The sequence below is a fragment of the Camelus ferus genome, chromosome 5 (assembly GCF_009834535.1).
Source record: "Camelus ferus isolate YT-003-E chromosome 5, BCGSAC_Cfer_1.0, whole genome shotgun sequence".
NCBI lineage: Eukaryota > Metazoa > Chordata > Mammalia > Artiodactyla > Camelidae > Camelus > Camelus ferus.
The window spans coordinates 41,120,417-41,142,598 of record NC_045700.1 but is presented as its reverse complement, the minus strand read 5'-3'; the positions used below and the strand labels follow the sequence as shown (position 1 = coordinate 41,142,598).

General features: G+C 34.7%; 1 protein-coding gene across 1 annotated transcript in view; it reads left to right on the top strand.

Annotated features, from left to right (window-relative positions):
• LOC102511300 (sodium channel protein type 1 subunit alpha) overlaps positions 1–22,182 on the top strand; it is a 135,330-nt gene that overhangs the window by 87,349 nt on the left and 25,799 nt on the right. The window contains exons 13-19 of the mRNA XM_032479612.1: positions 484–616; positions 1,964–2,202; positions 3,512–3,685; positions 5,232–5,588; positions 6,748–7,230; positions 19,791–19,911; positions 21,591–21,745. Coding sequence (XP_032335503.1) covers positions 484–616; positions 1,964–2,202; positions 3,512–3,685; positions 5,232–5,588; positions 6,748–7,230; positions 19,791–19,911; positions 21,591–21,745 — 1,662 coding nt within the window. The remainder of the gene's footprint in view (positions 1–483; positions 617–1,963; positions 2,203–3,511; positions 3,686–5,231; positions 5,589–6,747; positions 7,231–19,790; positions 19,912–21,590; positions 21,746–22,182) is intronic.

Sequence of the window (22,182 nt, the reverse complement as noted above, 5' to 3'; positions counted from 1 at the left end):
GTTGTCTTTTTGTAACATACAGTCTGTGTTGTCAGTGACCATCTATGTCTTGTGTCCAGAAAATGAGATGGCAGCTACATGTGTTGTAATTATTTGTATAATTTTTTAAATAAAGGGCTACCTTCTCAAAATAAAATGCCTTGGTCACTTAGATGACTTTTCAAGTTATTCATTTTTACTATTAGTATATAATTGTTAAAATATGTCTCTCAAGAGATTTATCAACTATATCCAAATTATATTATGTCTCAGAAAATTAAGTATTCAGTGAAAAATATCCCTCAGTTTTTGCTGTATGAGTAAATGGTTAACAGTTTGGACATTCCAGGTTAATGATACAATAAGTCAGCAATATCTGCCATCACGAATTAAATATGAACGTGCATGATGCATGCGTCTCATGAAATTCATTGTGTCACATTGGTTGTTTGCTTATCATACTGCTCAAGTTAATCCTTTAATATATTAGCATTTTCTTTACAGGGAACAACCACCGAAACTGAAATGAGAAAGAGAAGGTCAAGTTCTTTTCATGTTTCCATGGACTTTCTAGAAGATCCTTCCCAAAGGCAAAGAGCAATGAGTATAGCCAGCATTTTAACAAATACAGTAGAAGGTTTGTAACAAATTTCTTGTCCATCTCAGTTATTTTCACTGAACTTACATTGTCTCATTTGAAACAAATGTCTCTGTGGGTTGGAAGGAGTATATTGTAAAGAGAATATGATAGGTTTTATTTTAGAGTTACTTGTTACACCTACCCCTATAGTCTAGAAGCTTTAAAAAAGTTACCTCAACTCTGAAATACTGGAATGCTAAAGAATGCATCCTTTGTGTGGCAGAATTCCTTGGAAATGCAGAATAAAGTGTTTTGTTAGGGGTTTCTAATCCCATTATTCATAGTGACCCTCTCTTCTGTTCCACTTAGATTAGGATTTCTCTTTATTTTAGGGAAACAAATCTTTTTTATTGAAGTATAATTGATACACAACACAGTATTAATTTCAGGTATACAACATAATGATTCAACATTTGTATACTTTGCAAAATGATTACCACAGTCAGTCTGGTTATCATCTGTCACCATATGGAATTACAATTTGTGTGTGTGTGATGACAACTTTTAAGATTTACTTCCTTAGTAACTTTCAAATCTGCAATACAACGTTATTGACAATAGTCCCTATGCTGTACATTCTATCTCCATGACTTCATTTTATAACTAGAAATTTGTATCTCTTGATCTCCACCCATTTTGCCCACTTCCCAACACCACTTCCCTCTGGCAACCACCAAGCTGTTCTCTGTATGTATGAATTTTGCTTTGTTTGCTTATTTTATTTATTGGATTCCACATATAAGTGAAATCATATGGTATTTGTCTTTCTCTGACTTATTTCACTTGGCAATCCATATTGTCCCAAATGGCAAGATTTCATTCTTTTTTATGGCTGTGTTTATATATACCACAGCTTAGGACCTCTATCTTCCTAAATACTCTCAAGATTGGAGGGGAGAAGTAGGTCATTCTCACAAAATAAAAATGAATGAAAAAGAAGATTCTTGGCTCACATCGATCTCTGCCCTATCTCTTATAGCCTGAGGATGACAGCACCCCAAACATCAACATAGGATTACACACAGTATCTACACTACCCCAACCCATGTTCCTATTGAGACTTCCTTAAAAGGACCATTCCCTTAACTTAAGGCCAAGTGTGGAACCACAGTATCAATGTATAAGAGAAACAAACCATTCTTTGCTATCTCTGTTCTGTGTTTATGTCTGAAGATATATTTGGGGGGGGGTCTAAAGATTAAATTCTACAGTGTTTTTTAAATCAAGTTCAAAAGAGGTTGACTATAGCAAATGGAAATGGGTTGATTACTGAAAAGAAGGCTAGTGGATCTGTAAGAAATATACATGTGGAAAAATATCTTTTGATGATTTTTTTTAATCTAGAGCTTGAAGAATCCAGGCAGAAATGCCCACCCTGTTGGTATAAGTTTTCCAACATATTCTTAATCTGGGACTGTTCACCATATTGGTTAAAAGTGAAACATATTGTCAACCTGGTCGTGATGGACCCATTTGTTGACCTGGCCATCACCATCTGCATTGTCTTAAATACCCTCTTCATGGCCATGGAGCACTATCCCATGACGGACCATTTTAATAATGTGCTTACAGTAGGAAACTTGGTAAGCATATTGGAAGGTAAATGTGTTCAGTCTTCAAGTTTTCTGTTTGACAAACTGTTTGCATTTAGCAGCTGATAGCAATCTTTCCACCACCCTTCCTACCCACTGGCTCCCCCAAAATGGGAATTACATCCAGCTGGCTATACCCTACTTTTTGCCAAAAATAACAGCAAAGCAAAAACTGGAAAAAAGAGCACTAGGCACAGGCCTGCAGTACTACTTGAAAAGTCATTATTGATATTTGTAACTATTTCAAGATGCAGAAGCAGTTCATAGTTTAAGGACACACTTTTTGAAATGATGTTATCACATTTCTCCACCTGCAGAAGGCTAAAATAAAATTATAGATCTTTTTATCTTGCTTAGTCATCATCATTGTAAGCAATAATTTAACAACTCAAAAATGTCTCCAGCTTTTCCACTTCCAGGATCTAGGTAGGACATGTATTGTTTAGTCCATCTATTCTGTATCAAACCAGAAAATATTGAAAATCTCTAGTACATTTTGTGTGTTATACGATTAGCAAGGGCATTTTTTGGTGCAGGTTGCTACTTAATTCTTTTTCTCTGCTGTGCCTAAAAAACATAAGTTATTAAAGTGTTTGTTGATGCAACTTAGGAATATTAGCTTTTATTTTCAGAAAGAAAGAGGGCTCTAAAGGAATGTATGCATTTTCCTTAATACTTGTTTTGAGGTTTAAGGTTTTTGATGATGGAAAGCAAAACATGCAAAACACCCTGAATTATAGTAATTCTAGTATTTGTACTATGGGAGTAAATTATTTTTACATGTGTTTAACAAATAATGATAATAGTAATGCACATATTATAATAATAGATACACATGTGTAGTGATAACTATTTGATTTGAAGGAAATGTGAGTACGCTTATAGGTGAATAAAACTGTTTATGGGCAAATCTTGTCAGTACCTGTGCGGTGTAAAGTCTGGAGGAAAATACAATTTGATGTAATGGAAAGAACACTGGGTAAAAATAGATTCACTCTCAAATCCTAGTTTTGCCATTTTCTAATTGTGTGACATCGGGCAAGCCATTGCACCTATCTGGAGACCAAGTTCCTCATCAGTAAAGTAATAGTTACAATACCTGCATTATGTGCTTAGTAGAATTTCTGTGAGGATAAAATGAAACAATGTATGTGAGAGCTTTTCATCAACTATAAATTACTATGCAAATGTAAGCCAGTAATAGAATCATTACTAGTATATTTTGTTCTAAGAGCAAATATTATGTCATTCTCCTTTATCGTTATCTGATGGAATTAGAATAATTTTGTTTTGATCTTAGGTTTTCACTGGGATCTTTACAGCAGAAATGTTTCTGAAAATTATTGCCATGGATCCTTACTATTATTTCCAAGAAGGCTGGAATATCTTTGATGGTTTTATTGTAACGCTTAGCCTGGTAGAACTTGGTCTGGCCAACGTGGAAGGATTATCTGTTCTCCGTTCATTCCGATTGGTAAAAAAACAAAACAAAAGGGCAGCAAAGACACAAACCTATCCAATACTCAGGGTTCTTGTATCAGAGGTTTTACCACACATCCATCAACATTTTAAGTTTTTGTGTAGCATTTGCATTGTCAAAACTTATTTAGAAAAAACCATTGCAAAAAGCATAGGCAAGTAAAGTTTAACGTATTACTCAGTTGCCATTCTAATTCTTGTTCTACAGATGACTACAGTAAATATTTCTGATCCTAAGAAAATATTTTTAATGGAAATGTGTCACATTTTAATGGTAACTTGAAATTATAAACACCCCTTTATAGCAGTGGATGACAATCAGATACAAGACGTGCATGTAGAAACTCTCTAATTATACCTCTGGAAAACATTCTCCTTCCCAACATCAGAGGAGAGAAATCTTTAGGGTTACTTAACATCTCCATTGATTCACATATATGTCCTTGCAAATCAGGGAAAGAATTACAAAGTCATGGGAAGTATTCTACATTTTTAAATAACTGTAGATGCATCTAGCTATGCCAGTGCTCCAGAGGAGCACTATGAATAGCAGACACTTTACTTAGAGTAGGGCTCAATGTGATGTTGCTTTGCATGCTATTGACAAATTAATATCTTTGAGCAGAGATCACTGAGATTCAGATGTTAATATTAGTATCAACCCTGGTATGCATTAGAACCTCTGTCACAAAACAAATTAAGGACAGTTGGTCCCCAAGTAATCATTAAAATTCACTCTCAGGGAAACTGATCTACATGGTTAAAATATGGAAGAATCAGATTCTTCCTGGGGGTGCAAAAATGAGCCATGACCCTGAAAGTGTTCAAGGGCAGGGCAGATGTAAGAGATTCTCTTTAAAAAAAAAAAAGAAAGAAAGAAAGAAGAAAGGTTTTTTAGATCAGACACTCCTGAAGGGAAGACCTTTACTTCTTGTTTGGTGAAGTGCAGCATTTGCTCACAGCTCTCTGCCTCTGATAAATAAATCAGGAATTGTATCTTGGAGAAGAGCCAAGCACTGACCCAAAGACATCCAGACAGCCTGCTTTCCGTGCCTTTTGCTTAGGAGTGTGTACTATGACCAAGCGATGGCCCCAAGTCATTTCTAATTAGTGAAGGTCCAGAGAAAGAGGGATTTAAAAGTCTGGAAGACAAAGTGCAAGAATAGAAGTTGGCTTTTTTAGCATATTTCCCCAACCAAGATTGGTAGAATATAAATTCTGCAGTCAGTAGTGGTCCAGGATATTCACTAGCTTTTTGTTTTATTAAGTGTCTTTTGTTATATATATTTTTCTTGTTGAGGTATAATTGATATAACATTATATTAGTTTCCGGCATATAACATAATAATTCATATTGTATATACTGCAAAATAATCACCATAATAAGTCCAGTTAATATCCATCACCATACATAGTTGTAACATCTGCAGAGCAGATGTTGTAAGAGATTCAATTTTAATCATCATTTCTTGGTAAACCTCGATATATGTGATGCTAATAAGATGGATCATAATAATATATATTATTGTTTTATTTTCCAGCTCCGAGTTTTCAAGTTGGCAAAATCTTGGCCAACATTAAATATGCTAATAAAGATCATTGGCAATTCGGTGGGAGCTCTGGGAAATCTAACCTTGGTGTTGGCCATCATCGTCTTCATTTTCGCCGTGGTTGGCATGCAACTTTTTGGTAAAAGCTACAAAGATTGTGTCTGCAAGATCAACAGCGAGTGTAAACTCCCACGCTGGCACATGCATGACTTCTTCCACTCCTTCCTGATTGTGTTCCGGGTTCTGTGTGGAGAATGGATAGAGACCATGTGGGACTGCATGGAGGTTGCCGGTCAAGCCATGTGCCTCACTGTCTTCATGATGGTCATGGTGATTGGAAACCTAGTGGTATGTACCCGTTTAAGATACGTATTTCAGAAATGGGTTAAGAGCATAATGAAATGATGACCATTTTGTCCAAAACAAAGACTACGATTATTAATTTTAAAAGTCTCTTACCTTGGCTATGCTTATAGTCTCACTTTGACAACACAGCCATGTAATAGTGACTCTACAGTTTTCATACTCACCTCCATCTTGCCAGTCATTTTATCTTATTTATTATGTGAATTCCAGAAGAATATCATATTGAAATCAGGCCTAGAAGGATACACTGGGAACATTTTACAAGTTCAAATTCAAGGAAGAGAGACATCTAGAGAAGAAATTCAGAAAAAGCCCAATCTTACTTGACAGTATAGGACAAAAAAGTGGTGCTTTTAAATGTTCCTAGTTTTTACCCTATTTCCTTGTACATTTGCATTCAGTCACTCTATGTCGTATGGCAGATGGATGAGCCAACCTGGGTTAGTCAATTTTCTAGTGACTCTACATCAAAACAAAAGTTAGCTAATGATGCCTGATATTTCCCACTCTACGTCTGGAATATGACTGTTTATAGGGTAGAAATATATATTTCAAAAGGTATGTGCATTAATGTGCCAGTCTAATGGAAATATTAGCAATTGTTTATAAATAGTTGTGCTAATTAGTCAACAGTAGGGTATGAGAAGTACAGTAGACCAAGAAAACAAGTGTTGATGCCTGTGGTAAGCCCATAATTCTCATCCTGGGTTATAATGGTTATTTTTCAATCAATATTCAATTTAATATCTCTGTTTATCATAAAAGAAACTATGAAATGCATGTAAATGCATAATTTTAAACACTAATGAATTTGTCCATGTATGAATCTTGCTTCTTACAGTCATACAATTTTTATCTTAGTTAAATCTTAGGTCAGTTCATTCAGTATCTTCATTTTATAAGTAGGAGAACTTGAGACCAGCAGAAATCATGTCTTGCCCATGGATGAATCGTGAAGTATCTATTGAGGTAGACAACAAATTCAGATCACCCAACTTCTAATCACTATGCTGTGGTGTTTCTTTCTCATCTAGTTGTTGGAACTTACAGTTTCTTCTACGCTTTGAGGAATAAGTGATCTCAAATCAGCTCTTCTTTACACTGAGGTGAAATTGTAATCCTGTTTGTATTATTTTTTAAGGTCCTGAACCTCTTTTTGGCCTTGCTTCTGAGCTCATTTAGTGCAGACAACCTTGCAGCCACTGATGATGATAATGAAATGAACAATCTCCAAATTGCCGTGGATAGGATGCACAAGGGAATAGCTTTTGTGAAGAGAAAGATATATGAATTTATTCAACAGTCCTTCGTTAGAAAACAAAAGATTTTAGATGAAATTAAGCCACTTGATGATCTAAACAACAAGAAAGACAGTTGTATGTCCAATCATACAACAGAAATTGGGAAAGATCTTGACTATCTTAAAGATGTAAATGGTACCACAAGTGGAATAGGAACTGGCAGCAGTGTTGAAAAATACATCATTGATGAAAGTGACTACATGTCATTCATAAACAATCCCAGTCTTACAGTGACTGTACCAATTGCTGTAGGAGAGTCTGACTTTGAAAATTTAAACACAGAGGACTTCAGTAGTGAATCAGATCTGGAAGAAAGCAAAGAGGTAAGATTTTATAGATGCGGGTGGGTATAAAGATATATGTATATACATGTATTATATTGCCTGTATTTATGATTGTATATTCTCCATGTAGAATATTTTTGCCATCATATATAATGTAATTTCATTGAGGAACCAAAAATTTAAATCCAGAGAGATGATTAATAAATTGAAGAATAATATATTGTATATGTAAGTTTTCTCATCCCAGGTTGGATATTTGTTAGATGATGAATGAATGAATGATCCAAGATATGAAAATGCATCATCTGACTTAATCCTTGTAATAATGTCAAAAGGATGTGTGATTAGTCTAACTTTTCAGATAAGAAAACTAGCTTAACAATCTTAAGGTCATAAAACTAATAAAGGAGTATAGTGAGAACTGCACTTACAGTCTTTGTTTATAAATTCTGTACATCTTACATTGCATCACACTAGCTCACTTACATGGAAGAGAATTTAACAACAAGAAATACTCTATGTATTTCTTCCAATTAAAATCATGTTGACTTGCGTGTTACTCTTCCAGGCTGCCATATGAATATATCACACACTGAGGGGCTCAAACAACCAAAATTTATTTTCTCACATTTCTGGAGACTGGAAAGTCCAAGATCAAGTTTCTAGGAGGGTCAGTGTCTGGTGAGATCTCTCTCCTTTGGGTTGCAAATAGCTGCCTTCTCATTGTGTCCTCACATAGCCTTTACTCAATGTATGTGTGGAGAGAGAGAGAGCTCTGGCCTCTCCTACTCTTCATGTAAGTGCACCAACCCTGTTGGATTTGGGCCGCACCCTTATGACCTCATTTAACCTTTATCACTACCCTATCTCCAAATACAGTCACATTGGGAGTTAGAGCTTTAACATACTAATTTGAGGGTAACACAATTCAGTCTGTAGCAACTGATTTAGAAATATTAAGCTAAAATTCTAATGGATATAAAATATAATTCCAAAGATGTCTAGAAAAGATACTTTCACTTCCTACTTACTGTGTGAAAGTCTAAGAAATGGTTAGGTGCCTTAAGTTAATAATCTAATTTTTTAAAAAATTTATTTAAAGACTTTATTTTTTAGAAAAGTTTTAGTTTCACAGGAAAACTGACAGGAAGGCAGAGAAATTTCCTACATATCCTCTGCCCCTACACATGCATAATCCACCCCCCTACCCCCGTTATCACCCACCAGAGAGGCATTTGTGACAGTTGCTGAATCTACTTGATGCATCATTATCACCCAAAGTCCATAGTTTACATTAGGGTTCTTTCTTGGTATTGCACATTTTATGGGTTTGGACAAATGTGTTAAGACATGTATCCACCATCATGGTATCACTCAGAGCAGTTTCATGGCCCTAAAAGTCCTCTGTGCTCTGCCTGTTCGTCCTTCCCTTTCCATTAACCCCTGGCAACCACTGATCTTTAACCATCTCTATAGTTTTGCCTTTTCCAGAATGTCATATAGTTGGAGTCATATAGTATGTAGCCTTTTCAGACTGGCTTCTTTTACTTAGTAATATGCACTTAAGTTTCTTCCATGTCTTTTCATGGCTTAATAGTTTACTTTTAGTACTAAATAATATTTCTTTGTCTGGATGTTCTACAGTTGATTTATCCATTCACCTGCTGAAGGACATCTTGATTGCTTCCAAGTGTTGACAGTTACGAATAAAGCTGCTGTAATCATCCATGTACAGGTTTCTGTGTAAATACAAGTTTTCAACTCATTTGAGTAAATACCAAGGAGGGCAATTGTTGGATAGTATGCAAAGTGTAAGTTTTATTTTATAAGACTTTGCCAAACCGTCTCCGAAGTCGTTACACAGTTTACATTCTCACCAGCAATAAGTAAGAGCTCCTGTTGCTTCACAACATTTGGTACTGTCAGTGTTCTGGATTTGGGCCATTCTAATAGGTGTGCAGTGGCATCATACTGTTTTTTAATTTGCATTTTCCTGATGCCATATGATGTGGAGCATCTTTTCAGATGCTTCTTTGTCACTTGTATGTCTTTGGTGAAGTGTCTGTTAAGGGCTTTGCTCTGTTTTTTTGATCAAGATGTTTGTTTTCTTACTGTTGAGTCTTAGGAATTCTTTGTATATTTTGTGTAATAGTCCTTTACCAGCTTTGCTTTTGCAAATATTTTCTCCTAGTCTCCCAGCCTTCTCCATCTCTGACTCTCTTTACAATGTTTTTCACAGAGCAGGAATTTTCAATTTTAATGAAGTCCAGTTGATCATTTCTCTCTTTCATGGATTGGGCTTTTGGTATTGTATCTAAAAAGTCATCACCTTGCCCAAGATCATCTACATTTTCTTCTGTTATATTCTAGGAGTTTTATACTTTTGCATTTTACATTTAGGTCTATGATCCATTTTAGGTTAATTTTTGTGAATGGTGTAAGGTCTTTTTTTAGATTCATTTATTACATATAATTGTTCACTTGTTCCAGGATCATTTGTTGGAAAAGACTGTCTTTACTTCATAATACTGCCTTCGCTCCTTTATCAAAGATAAGTTGACTGTATTCATGTGGGTCTATTTCTGTGCTTTCTGTTCTATTATCTATTTGTCTATTCTTTCACCAGTACCTCACTGTCTTGTTTACTGAGGTGGTGGCAATCCTGACTTTGTTCTTTTCCTTCAATATTGTGTTAGCTATTCTAGGTCTTTTGTCTCTTCATATAAACCTCGGTTTGTATTCTTTCTGCCTATATTCTTCCCTATCTGATTTTCTTTGTCTTGACTCTTCAGGCCTTTAGTTAATATTCAGTGAAGACTGATAGCTACTACATACTATCTATGTAAATACTATGTATTTAAAAGAAAACTATTTTATTATGAAGATCATTCATAGTAAATGTTTTTCTGTAAAAATTGTACCTGATGTATACTCACACCGTTTTTGTTTGTATTGGTCTGGGCTGACAGGAACTCTGACTTCTTTATAAACAAGTGACCACCCACTGAAACACTGGAGGCAGTTCTGTTTCTTCATACTCTCTGTCATTTTGTATCTCGGAACACTGCATTAATTGAAAATTCAAATGTTGGGTTAGTAGAAACTTTAGAGATAATTTAATGCAGTAATTCTCAAATTATGAGTCATGAGCCAGTAGGAGTTGATAAACCAATTTATTGTACCTGTAATTTAATTTTTTAATTAAGTAGAATAGAGGATATCAGAGCACATTGTGGGTTGAGGGAGTACTGGTGAATGAAGCTTTCGTGGCCTGTTTTTTGCTCCTAAGGCATTGCTTTTTTAATTAGCGTGCAGCCACTAGGTCCACAGGAGCAGTGCCTGAAGTTCAGGCATTCTCAAGTGTGAGAAACACCACTTTAGCTCTTTGAAGGCAGTGATCATGGAGCCTTCCTGACCTTAGGCAGAAAGGATGGCTTCTTCCAGGTTGCCAGGCACAGGGTTTGGATAATAAACAATTCATGCTCTAGGTTCAGGCATCTTACAAAGTATCATAATATTTTATAATAACTACTTATATGTGTGCTTTTCTCTCATTTTATGTTGTGACGTGTGTATTTGTACATATTTGGTAAAAAGTAGAAACTCTGATCAAAATTTTCCACCTTATTTAACTCTTTTTAATAGCACCAGTTCAAAGAACCAGTTTAATAGAACTGGATAAATCTCATGGTATTCATCACACTTGCTCTGATGAGAGCATACTTGAAAATATACTTTCATTTCCCATGATCCAGACTCCATTTTTCTCTTGCTATTTTTTATCTCTGGTAGACGTTTCACCTGTCAATTTTTATTGGGCTTCTAAGAAAGTAACAATCCCTTATCTTTTCCCTAGGAATTTCTGTTGAAATGCAGTTGTTTCTCATCCAATTGATATTTTTATATTAAACATTAAAACCTTCTATTCATCCCCATTACATTTCAATTTCTTTTATTCATTTTTAAACCTGGCTTTCTGCAAATACTCTTTTATAGGTTACCATATTGTCCCACGTTTCTTGGTACTTTTCTTCACCATGTCTTCCTTCTGGGTCAGAAATAAAGCCATACAAAATTGTTTCTCTCCATTGCTTCCCTAGTCTTATATTGTACTTTCTTCATCAAAGCAAGGCACAATTCATGAGATACTCTGCCTTTAGTGGAATTAAATTGAAAACAGATACCCCCAAAGAGGATGATTCTTTATTCGATATTAGGAATGCAGCCTAAAATATATTAAAGTAACCTTGCCATCTTGGTTCTTTCAGTTTTAGCCTTTATTCTTTTGCCTACCTACCTCCAAGTATTCCACAGTTACCGTATGCTAAGGAGTGTATTAGATAATAGAAGATACAAATGAGCCATGATTCTACTTATATATAAATATATATGCATTTTTTTAGAAAGATGACTCTTTTTCATAAATATATACATATATATGCAAATATACACGTATATATTTGTATATATATATACATACACACATACATCAATTGCATTTTAGAAGGATGACTTTCAACCTTTAAATATGAATTTCCGTGCTAGGACATACCTTATTGACTCAAAATGTTACCTTTCATGACCTCTATTAGACCTAATCCATTTGAATATGTTAATGCTTCCATTCCTGAATTTCAATAATAAGTCTTATGTACAACAAGGCACTATTGAAATTATATTAATGCCTTGGGAAATTATCAGTGCTCATCATTTATTACACTTTTTTGAAGCATTTGTTTTTAGACATGTGAGGCCACAATGATAATGATTTTGGTTAATAGATTATTCTCTGAAGCCAAATACTGGGTTATTTAACTCAATTTCAGCCACATACTGTGTGACCTTACCTGGCCATCCAGTTGTCAATTTCCTCATCTCAAAAATGGGGATAAAATCATCTACTTCATACTTTGAGGGGGAGTATTATTAAATGAGATAATAAATGTAAAGTACTTAATACAATGTGTGGCAAATTTTAAGTATTTAATAAATTATTATTATTACTCATAGTGTTCCCAACATACCTGATATCAATAAGGTGCTTGATCAATGTTGATTGGCATCATGTAAGTTAATCAGGCCTTTCATAAATACCTACGTTTTTGTCAGTTATATTCTCTGACAGAATAAGCTAAGCAAGACTATTCCCAAGACAAATTAAGTAAGCAGTTTGCTCTTGGATGCAGCTTCTCTCTCTGGGGAGAGGGCAGGGAGGAAAGAAGATGGAAGAGAAAACACTCAGAATTTTTGTATCATTACCAGACAGATGCTTAGGGAACACTTTGTGGAGTCCCATCTGGGCACTGACTGGGAGTGTCCTTCGAGCTTTTGCCTGTTTCCTTGTCCTGAGCTATGTATCCCTCAGGGCCGTGATCCCCATGCAATGGCAGCTACTCTCCATGAAGAGTACTACCATCCGGCCAGTGGATACCCAAACTCCCTCTCCCTTATTACACCTAATTGATTACTGGATATCACCAACTCTTTCGATCTTTGTCTACTTCTCTGCATCCCCACTACCTCCACCCGTTGTCAGACCTCTGTCATCTCTCAGTTTTACTGTTGCAGCCTCCAAACAGGCCCCCTCCAATAATATTCTTCTCCTTAATTTAGTTCCCCCATAATGATAAGTGGTCTTTATAAAATGCAAATCTGGTCATAGCTCTCTCCACTTTCTAACCTTTCAGGAGATGCCCATTGCTCCCAGTCTATACTTCTTAATATGGCTTACAAGTCCCTGCAAAAAGTGACCGTTCCTGAGCTTTCCAGCCTCATGTAAGAGTACTTCCCACCTCTCTCCAGCCAACTACACTGATCTTTGGTTTCCTGAAACCCCCTATGCTTTACTAGGTTCTGATCTTTTTTTTTTTTTTTAACATTTTTAAATTGAGTTATGGTCATTTTACAATGTTGTGTCAAATGCCAGTGTAGAGCACAATTTTTCAGTTATACGTGAACATACGTACATTCATTGTCACATTCTCTTTTGCTGTGAGCCACCACAAGATCCTGTATATATTTCCCTATGCTACACAGTACAATCTTGTTTATCTATTCTACATTTTAAAATCCCAGTCCCTTCCCACCCCCTGCCCCCCTGGCAACCACAAGTTTGTATTCTATGTCTATGAGTCTGTTTCTGTTTTGTATTTATGCTTTTTTTTTTTTAGATTCCGTATATGAACAATCTCACATGGTATTTTTCTTTCTCTTTCTGGCTTACTTCACTTAGAATGAGGTTCTCCAGTAACATCCATGTTGCTGCAAATGGCGTTACGTTGTCGGTTTTTATGGCTGAATAGTATTCCATTGTATAAATATACCACATCTTCTTTATCCAGTCATCTGTTGATGGACATTTAGGCTGTTTCCTTGTCTTGGCTATTGTAAATAGTGCTGTTAAGAACATTGGGGTGCAGGTGTCATTTTGAAGTAGGGTTCCTTTGGGATATATGCCCAGGAGCGGGATTCCTGGGTCATATGGTAAATCTATTCCTAGTCTTTTGAGGAATCTCCATACTGTTTTCCACAGTGGCTGCACCTTCTCTCTGTCTCTAATACTTTTTTACCCTATACTGTTTCACCTGACTCACCCCCAGCCAGATTATCCTTTTGGACCCTCATGTCACTTTTTCCTACCCTACTCTTACACTGAGTTAGGTGGTACTCTCAGAATTACCAACACTAACCCCATCATAGTGTGTGCCAGTTGTTGCTTATCCTCTCTTATGTTGAACCCCTGAGGGCAGGTACAAAGTCTATTATATTCACTCACTTTTCAGGTCCTAACTTTGATATTTAGCCTATACTAATACTTTGAGTGAAAAGATCAAACATTAGCAATTACACATATTACAGACTATAACTGTTATTAAACTGTTATTAAAATTGTTACCACCTATCCAGTAAGCAAGTGCCAAACATATTCCATGTGTTATCTTGTTCAATCCTTATAACAACTTTGCAAAGCAGGGGTCATTTTACAAATTAGAAGCTATAGCTTATGGAGGTCAAGATAATTGCCCAAAGTTCATAAAACCAGTAATTGTGATTTAAACCCAAGCTTGTCTGACTCAAAATAGAACTCTTCACTCTTTCACTATAGTTATAGTCCCCTAAGCAGTAGACACTGTAAGATTATTTGTTAAATATGTCATCATTTAACACTAAAATTTAATACCAAAATATTAGAGAGACAGTGCTCAATTGGGCAAAATAAATTTAACAATGGTAATTGTTTATTTGGTCAATTTTGGTTTCTGGCTTGGGAATTATAAGTGCAATTTGACAATTTTTGTTTGTTTCTCATTTATTTGCATCACAATAATTTTCTCTTGGCTTGATATGTGATGAGATTTGTTTCCTTTGTTCCTTTATAGCTAATCATGTATACAAAAATTCATGTTTGACATACTTTAAAGCAGAATTCAGAGTATACTAGAGCCGTATTCTTTTGCCTTCACCCCTACCTTAGGAATTGTTGGACTATCAGTAGATTCCACAATTAATAAGAAAAACTTAATATTTATTAAATATGAATAATCCACTGAAGATTGTCCTTCCAACTTAAAGCATGATGAAGAAATCACCTGAGTTTTATGGGTGACATGAGAATTAATGAGTTAATATTGGACTTTTCTAGTTGCTCTTGGAAATGCTAAGCCTCAGTAGTGTCTGTTATTTTGATATTATATTGTTGCTCTGCTGTGAGTTTTTAATAGAAGTCATTTTAATTTTTAATATGCTTAGTGTACATGAGAAATATTTACTAATGCACAATGTACACAATTAAATATTAATAGTAATATTTTTGAGGTTGTTGAGCATCATCTATGTATGATTTAAGACAAATATCTTATATATATATATATACGTTTATATATATAACAACAGTAAAATTCCCACCTTTAAAATAGTATATGCCTAGCTTTTAAATTAAGTATTTTAAATATACACACACATATTCTGTATCATTTTGACCCTTACATTCCAGACTTATTTTTAATGTATTTTTATCACTTATTATAGCTTGAACTTCTATTAAACCCTATAAATAAGCTCCCTGTAACAAACTAAGACTAAAATAAAAGCATAAACATCCTAAGATTAAGTCCAAGAACAACAACAAAAAACATTTAATCACCTACTCAAAGAAATATTGTGGACCATATTATGTGCTTTGCTTTGTTTTGCTTCACCCTCAAGGTGGAAATATTTGCTACAATAGAGAACTTTTTAAAAAGCAAGAAAAAAGTTGCATAAATCCGTTGAAGAGGAAGAATGCTCTTACCATCAGGGCTGTAGGTATTAAGTGGTTATTGAATGCCCTGGTGTACAAGGCAAAGTGGCTGCTTTCAAATACAATGTGGTTCCTGCATTCTCTCGGCTCGCTTATGAAGTCAGCCTGCCAAAAATACGTGGACAGTATAAGTCAGTATAGAATCGAGCCACTGAGAATCATGTGTAAAAATATACATATTTTAAAATGAACTGGCTTATTTGGATATTAGTAAATTAAGAGTTGGTTAATGACTTACTAAAAATTAAAATGGATATTTTAAGTAATCTATTAATCACAAAGACTCTGAGAACAAATTGCTTTATTATTTGAATGGTGTATCTCAAAATAAAATTAAATTTCAATGTAAGAACAAAAGAGAAGAAATTAATTGCCTTATTGGTTTTCAAATCAATACGAGTACTTTTTTGAGAATGTTTTAGTTTTGCTGTTATCCAATTTCTTTAGTATTTTATCTGAATTCATATCTCATGTGCTAATGTAGAGATGGATTCTTTCCACACATCAAAAAATCTTTTCCTTCCTTTTTTGAGTAATAGTGTTATTACTCCAACCAGATAAAGAACTCACAGCCACATCATCTTTGATTTCAACAATGAGAAATATAAGAATATATTGATAGGCGTATACTGGTTGTGAGAATTTAAATACCATGTTTTTTTAGTCTGTGATGAAAGAAAGAAAAAGTGAATAAAGACATTGATAATTTAAATAATATAAATAATAAAAGTAAATATGAATGTATGTTATCTCAAAAAATTGTATGTACAGAAAATTCTTATTTTCAACTGCTTTTTGGTATACTTACATAAATTGCTGGATCTCACAGTAAACCTCAATACATTCAAAACAAGCAGACATTGTATAGGTTATTGTCCCAATAAATTCAAGATAGAAGACATCATATAGGGTTATTATCTAATCACAATGCAGCTAAAAAATAAATTAATCATGAAATAATAGCAAAAATTATAACTACTTGAAAATTTAAAATTTTTCTTCCAAAAAAATACTGGGTTAAGCAAAAAATAAAATATGTAAGTAGCTGTTTAGAAAATAAGAACTTTTTCTTTCAGAATCTATGAAATTGAACCAAGCAGTCATTGAATGTCTTAATTTTAACAGGGATGATCAAGAAAAGATGAAAGAACATGACAACTAACTTAGTTTGAGAAATCAGAAAAAGGACAACAAAACAAAGGGAGCATAAGGAAAAAGTAATGAATCGATGTAGCAGGTGATATTAGCATAACAAGTGGTCCTTAGGAAAAAAATTAATAAAACACACAAACTTTAGTGTGGTCATCAGAATCCTAAGATGACCCCAATCACTCAATAAGCTAGGGTTCAATTTATTAATATTTTCATGTATTTTAATCTATTTTGATTTAATACATTTAGTATTTAATTAATTTTAAATTTACTTATTAATGCTCTTCATTTAGCTTGTCAATCAAAACCCTTGTTGCCTCACATGTACTGTCTAGGCACACTTCAGACCAGTCACTTCTGTACCTGTTTTATTGTGTTTGTTTCTCTTTTCTTTTCCACACTAATGCTCACTTATTTATATTATGTGTGAACTTAGCATTCAAGTTTCTTTCTGATTAGCTTTGTCTAGGGTTGATTAACTAGCCTGAGCCGACTTGCCTGTGGTTTGGTCTTTCTGACTTTCACCTGTCGCTTTATCTGATGTCAGTACGACTTAACGTTGGGCAAGTTCCCCTAACTAGTATGAGAATTGGGGTCTATCAAAGGGGTCAGCCAGGATGTGGCTTACTAAGCTTCCTTTACAAAATGTTGGTTTAGTAAGTTATTTAAACTAGATATGAATACTAAATTTAAAAACCTTAAATTGTAATCACATCCTATTCCTGGAAAGTATACAGACTCTTTCTGGATCCCAGACATTATACTGCTTCATGTTGAAAAATGATACATACTTAAATTAAAATGTCTCTTTAGTTCTCCTGCCTCGCTTTAGCATGAGTCACACCTGTAATTCATCCTTTATGATTCCAGTCTAGGTTTTTTCAAAGAGGACAAAGATTTTAAAGAACCTTATAAAGCAACACGAATTTGGCATCCTTCCAGAAATTTACATCCCAAATCTGCCTTTTTAAAAATAATTGTTCACACCTAATTCTACAAAAAGTTTTTTGTGTTTGTATGATGTGTGAGTGGTTTGCCTTTATTAAGTTTATGTCATGCTTCAACTTAGTTTTTATGGATTGAGCAACTAATTTTCTTTTTAAACTCATTTTATCAAATTATGCAAGAATAAATTGCATAATTACATTAATCTAAAATAATACAATTGATTTGGAAAAACATAGCTTATTCTTGATAAGCTTACAAGTCTCCTGGTGGGAGCAGGAACGCACAGGTGTACTAGAGTGTAACCAACCACCTGAGCAATTTCAGCATGCCACCAGCATCAGTCATTGTGTTTTACTGAGAAAATGCCAAGCATTGTTAATTTGGTAAGTCAATTAGAATGGAGGTAGGTTAGATAAAAAGCAATATGTACCCAAAGAGTTGTGCAGAAAAAGTGGTGAAGGAGGTTTAGATGAGAGATTAATTCTTCTTCCACAGTGATGGATAAAAACCACTACAGGCAAAAACCAGAGAGCATTAAGAAATTCACCTTGACTAAAGCACGGCTTCTGTGAAAGATGGATTTGGGGAATTTGGTTGGAAAGCTAAGTTGGAGACAAAAGCTTCATTTGGTAGTAATATCCGAAATAGAGGAATTCATTTATTCACCAAATATTTTTTGGGCATCTAACAAAAGTCAGGCTTTGTGGTCCACTAAGATCTAGAATTGGGTGAGGCTAGAATAAGGGTGAACTTATTATTTACAGCTGTCCAAAAAGGAGGTGACAAGAGTGAGCAGAAAAGTTCATAGGAATTTGGAAGATAAGACTGAGAGAAGAATTATTTCAAAGGTAGAATTATATCTGACTTTACTGTCAATATTTGAAATAAGAGTAAACAAGGAGATTTTGAGTCTAGGTGCTGAAGAATGATATTACAAACAATCAGAATCAGGAACTTGGTTTCAAAAGTTGGTTTAGGATAGAAAGAAAAGTTGTGACTTTAATTGAGAGCATGTTGAATTTAAGTAACATTAGGGACACTTCTGCTTCCCTACAAGAGTTCAGACAGACTGTGGGATATAATTATATTGCTTAAGTTGTGTTTGGAAATGAATTTGTAAACATCTAGAGGACACTTGTCTATACCTGGGAACTTTCCAAGAGCAGATCTTCCATTTGAGTACTAATACTGGATGTTTAATCATCATTTATGTCATTTAAAATTTTTCTAAAATATAGATTGATTCCCAGCTGTTTGCCTTAAAAAGAAAATATACTTAGGAACATAGGACTGCGATAAGCAAAAGCTGGATTTGTCCAAAAATGTTAAGGACTTTTTAAGTAGTACTTTAGAAAAATTTCCCTGTGAGTTGTTATTGCTTGTGCTTAAGTTATTCTTATGACATTTGCTTTATAACAAGTTTCTAATTATTTTGTCAGAATTATTGTAAACAAAAATTGAATAGAACTCATGTCTACAGCTACCCAAAAGTTAGTTTGTTGCAGCTGATGAAATAATTTCCAGGAAGATACTGAACACTTGGATTAAATTCCATATTAGTTTATGTTTTGAACAGGTGTCTCTGTTTTTGTTTCTCACTTTAAGGTTGAATTGTCGATTCTCTTCATCTTTTAGACTCATCTTGATATTTTTTCTGGGGATGATTATCTCTTTAAAAGTGATGGAAGAATTATAAGCATGTGAATACACTGTTTCTTTTTATTCCCAGAAACAGTGTGGTTACACAGAAGACAAGGGGAATTCAATTCTCTCAAATCTTGGCTTTCTCACTTACTGGTTATATGACGTTAGACAAGTGCCTTAACCTGTCTGAGCCTTAATTTCCTTATCTGTAAAATGATAACAATTGTACTAACTTCTCCTCCCCGGCCCCTCCCTCTGCAGCTTCTCTAATACCGAGTACAGTGATTTCCCTAGCACCTATTTCTGATGGCCATTTATAACTTTGCAGCATAGCAATCTGATTTCATGTTTACATTGAAAATTATGATAAGGGAGTTAATGTAGATGATTTCCTTGTTTCCGCCTCTTATTCAATCGTTCTTTTACTCTAAACTTCAAATCTCTTAATTTCAAGGAGAATCCAAAATCAGTTCATAGTACTAATCCTTTCTTGCTAGGCTATTTATTATTTACCAAAATTAAAGCGATTTACCTTTTATGTCCGTCTCATGCTCAGAAACTTAATGAAAGCAGTAGCTCCTCTGAAGGCAGCACTGTGGACATTGGAGCGCCTGCAGAGGAACAGCCTGTAATGGAACCTGAGGAAACCCTTGAACCTGAAGCCTGTTTCACTGAAGGTAAAGAAAATGCCCTTCATGTTAACCTTCCATTTATAGAGTGCAGTATTTTTTGGCTGTCGATCCAAAATGGACCACTCAGAATAGAAATTTGTAGTCAGTCTATTTCAATTACCTTTAATATGCTAACAGATTTAGAATTACCTGTTATATTTTGGTTATATCTGTCCATTATGCATAAAGGACGATAGGGCATGGAAAAGAGATGCTTTAATGTAATTAAAATTAATGACTAATTTATAATTTTTTCAAATAAAATGGTGATTTTACAAGTTGGCATCTTAAACACTAGTTAGAATTCTTATACACAAAATTTACTTGAAAAATAATTTTCTCCCTATTAAAATCCAATGAGTTACAAATGCTCAAATGTATTTTTTAATGAAATCATCATTTTCCAATGTTCATTGGGTAGAAAATAAACACTGCCTGATACATGATCCCTGAACAGTATCTAGTTGAGCCTGTTTAATAAGTCTAAAAGCTCTGTTTTCTCCGTAATTAGTATTTCCCATTATTTTCTTGGAAATTTGAGTTTTTGCAGATATGAATATATTTGCGTATTCTTTGAAATTTTGTGATTTCTTCCTCACGGGTCTGATATCTTGTTGTCCCTCTTTTCCTGTATAAATTGTACACGTCACTCAAACTGCTCAAAACTACCTTCCTCCGACGATGGTGGAAAAGAACTTATTCTTCTGAACAGCTATACATAAATGTATTCACTTAATGTACCTGATGACTGATCATGTATCATCTTAGGAGAGCTTTTCTCTTGCTCTGTTGAACTGTTTATGTATCCATGCATCCTTACTGGCTTTCTTCCCCCCTTCCTCCTTTCCTTCCTTCCTTCCCTTCCCTCTCCTTTCTCCCTGTTCTTACAGCATACTTGACTTTTTTATTTATTTATTTATTTATTTATTTTGCCTGGAGGCAGGGTTCCTGTATTTCTGTCTTTTCTTAAAAACCAGAATGTAAGGTTCTCGGGGGCAAGTCCATGCTCTGTACCTTTTTACCTTTTTTCTCTCTCTTTTTTTCTTTTTTTTTTTTGTATTGTCTGTGGTGATTATAAAGGTACACACAGATATCTGTTGATTTAATTCTTATGTTAAAGTGAGTGAAAGCAGCATAAGGAAGGCAATGTCAAATCAAAGCAGGGCCATGCAAAAGCACATTCTAGTGGACTAAATTCATCTTGAAAATCACATAAGCTCTTCTAGGAGCACCACAAGAGAACCTAAACAGTAGTTAACTCAGCATTGTTGAGAAAGGGCTATGCTGTTACTCTGCTTCCTCTTGAAAAGGCAAGTTTTCTGTTTATTATTAATTTTCATTTTGAAGTCCTTTTCTAGAGTGACTTCAGCAGAGTGTGGCAGGTTGGCACAGTACAAAGCAAGGCTACTTTACATTTATTTGTACTTTGCAATGTTCTTTCTTGGACAGTAACAGCTAATGCAGAAAAAAATCAGGTGTTAGCCAGGGAACTGTTTACAGAGGCCGAATAATGGTCACAACTTTACACAGCAAATGGATGTGCTCTTACTATCCCGGGCTTAGAGAGTTACCCTAGCAAGACAGATGGCAACAGTAATAGGAAGGTGAATCCCGGACTCGCCAAAGGGTATTATTGAAGCAGCAGAAGTTTTTTACCTGCTCCTGTTTGAACATTATACTTGCAGGTTGTGTACAAAGATTCAAGTGTTGTCAAATCAGTGTGGAAGAAGGGAGAGGAAAACAATGGTGGAACCTGAGAAGAACGTGTTTCCGAATAGTTGAGCATAACTGGTTTGAGACCTTCATTGTTTTCATGATTCTCCTTAGTAGTGGTGCTCTGGTGAGTGAATATTAAGCAAAAGTGCTATAAAACTAGGTTTTATAATCACCTAATGCTGATGACTTACTAATCCTTTCTGCTGCATCCCTTTACTATCCAGTGCATCACTTTTCCTGAACCCTCATTCTACATCCATTTCCATGGCATCAGCTATCACCTCTGTTTGATAGCCACCAAACTGTTCTCTCTAATTATGACTTCTTCCTTAAACATGAATACATCGCTGTATCCATCCATACATCCATCCATCCACCCATATACCCACCCACCATTCTACCCACCTTCAATGCATTTTTAATTACCCTACTTCATACCTTACAGAATACAGACTTAGTGTATAACTATGCAGTTCTGGATTTACTTTTAACATGTATAAACACATTTGTAATAAGCTATTTATTAATTTTTGTTTATTATTAAGTAACCTAGAAAATTTG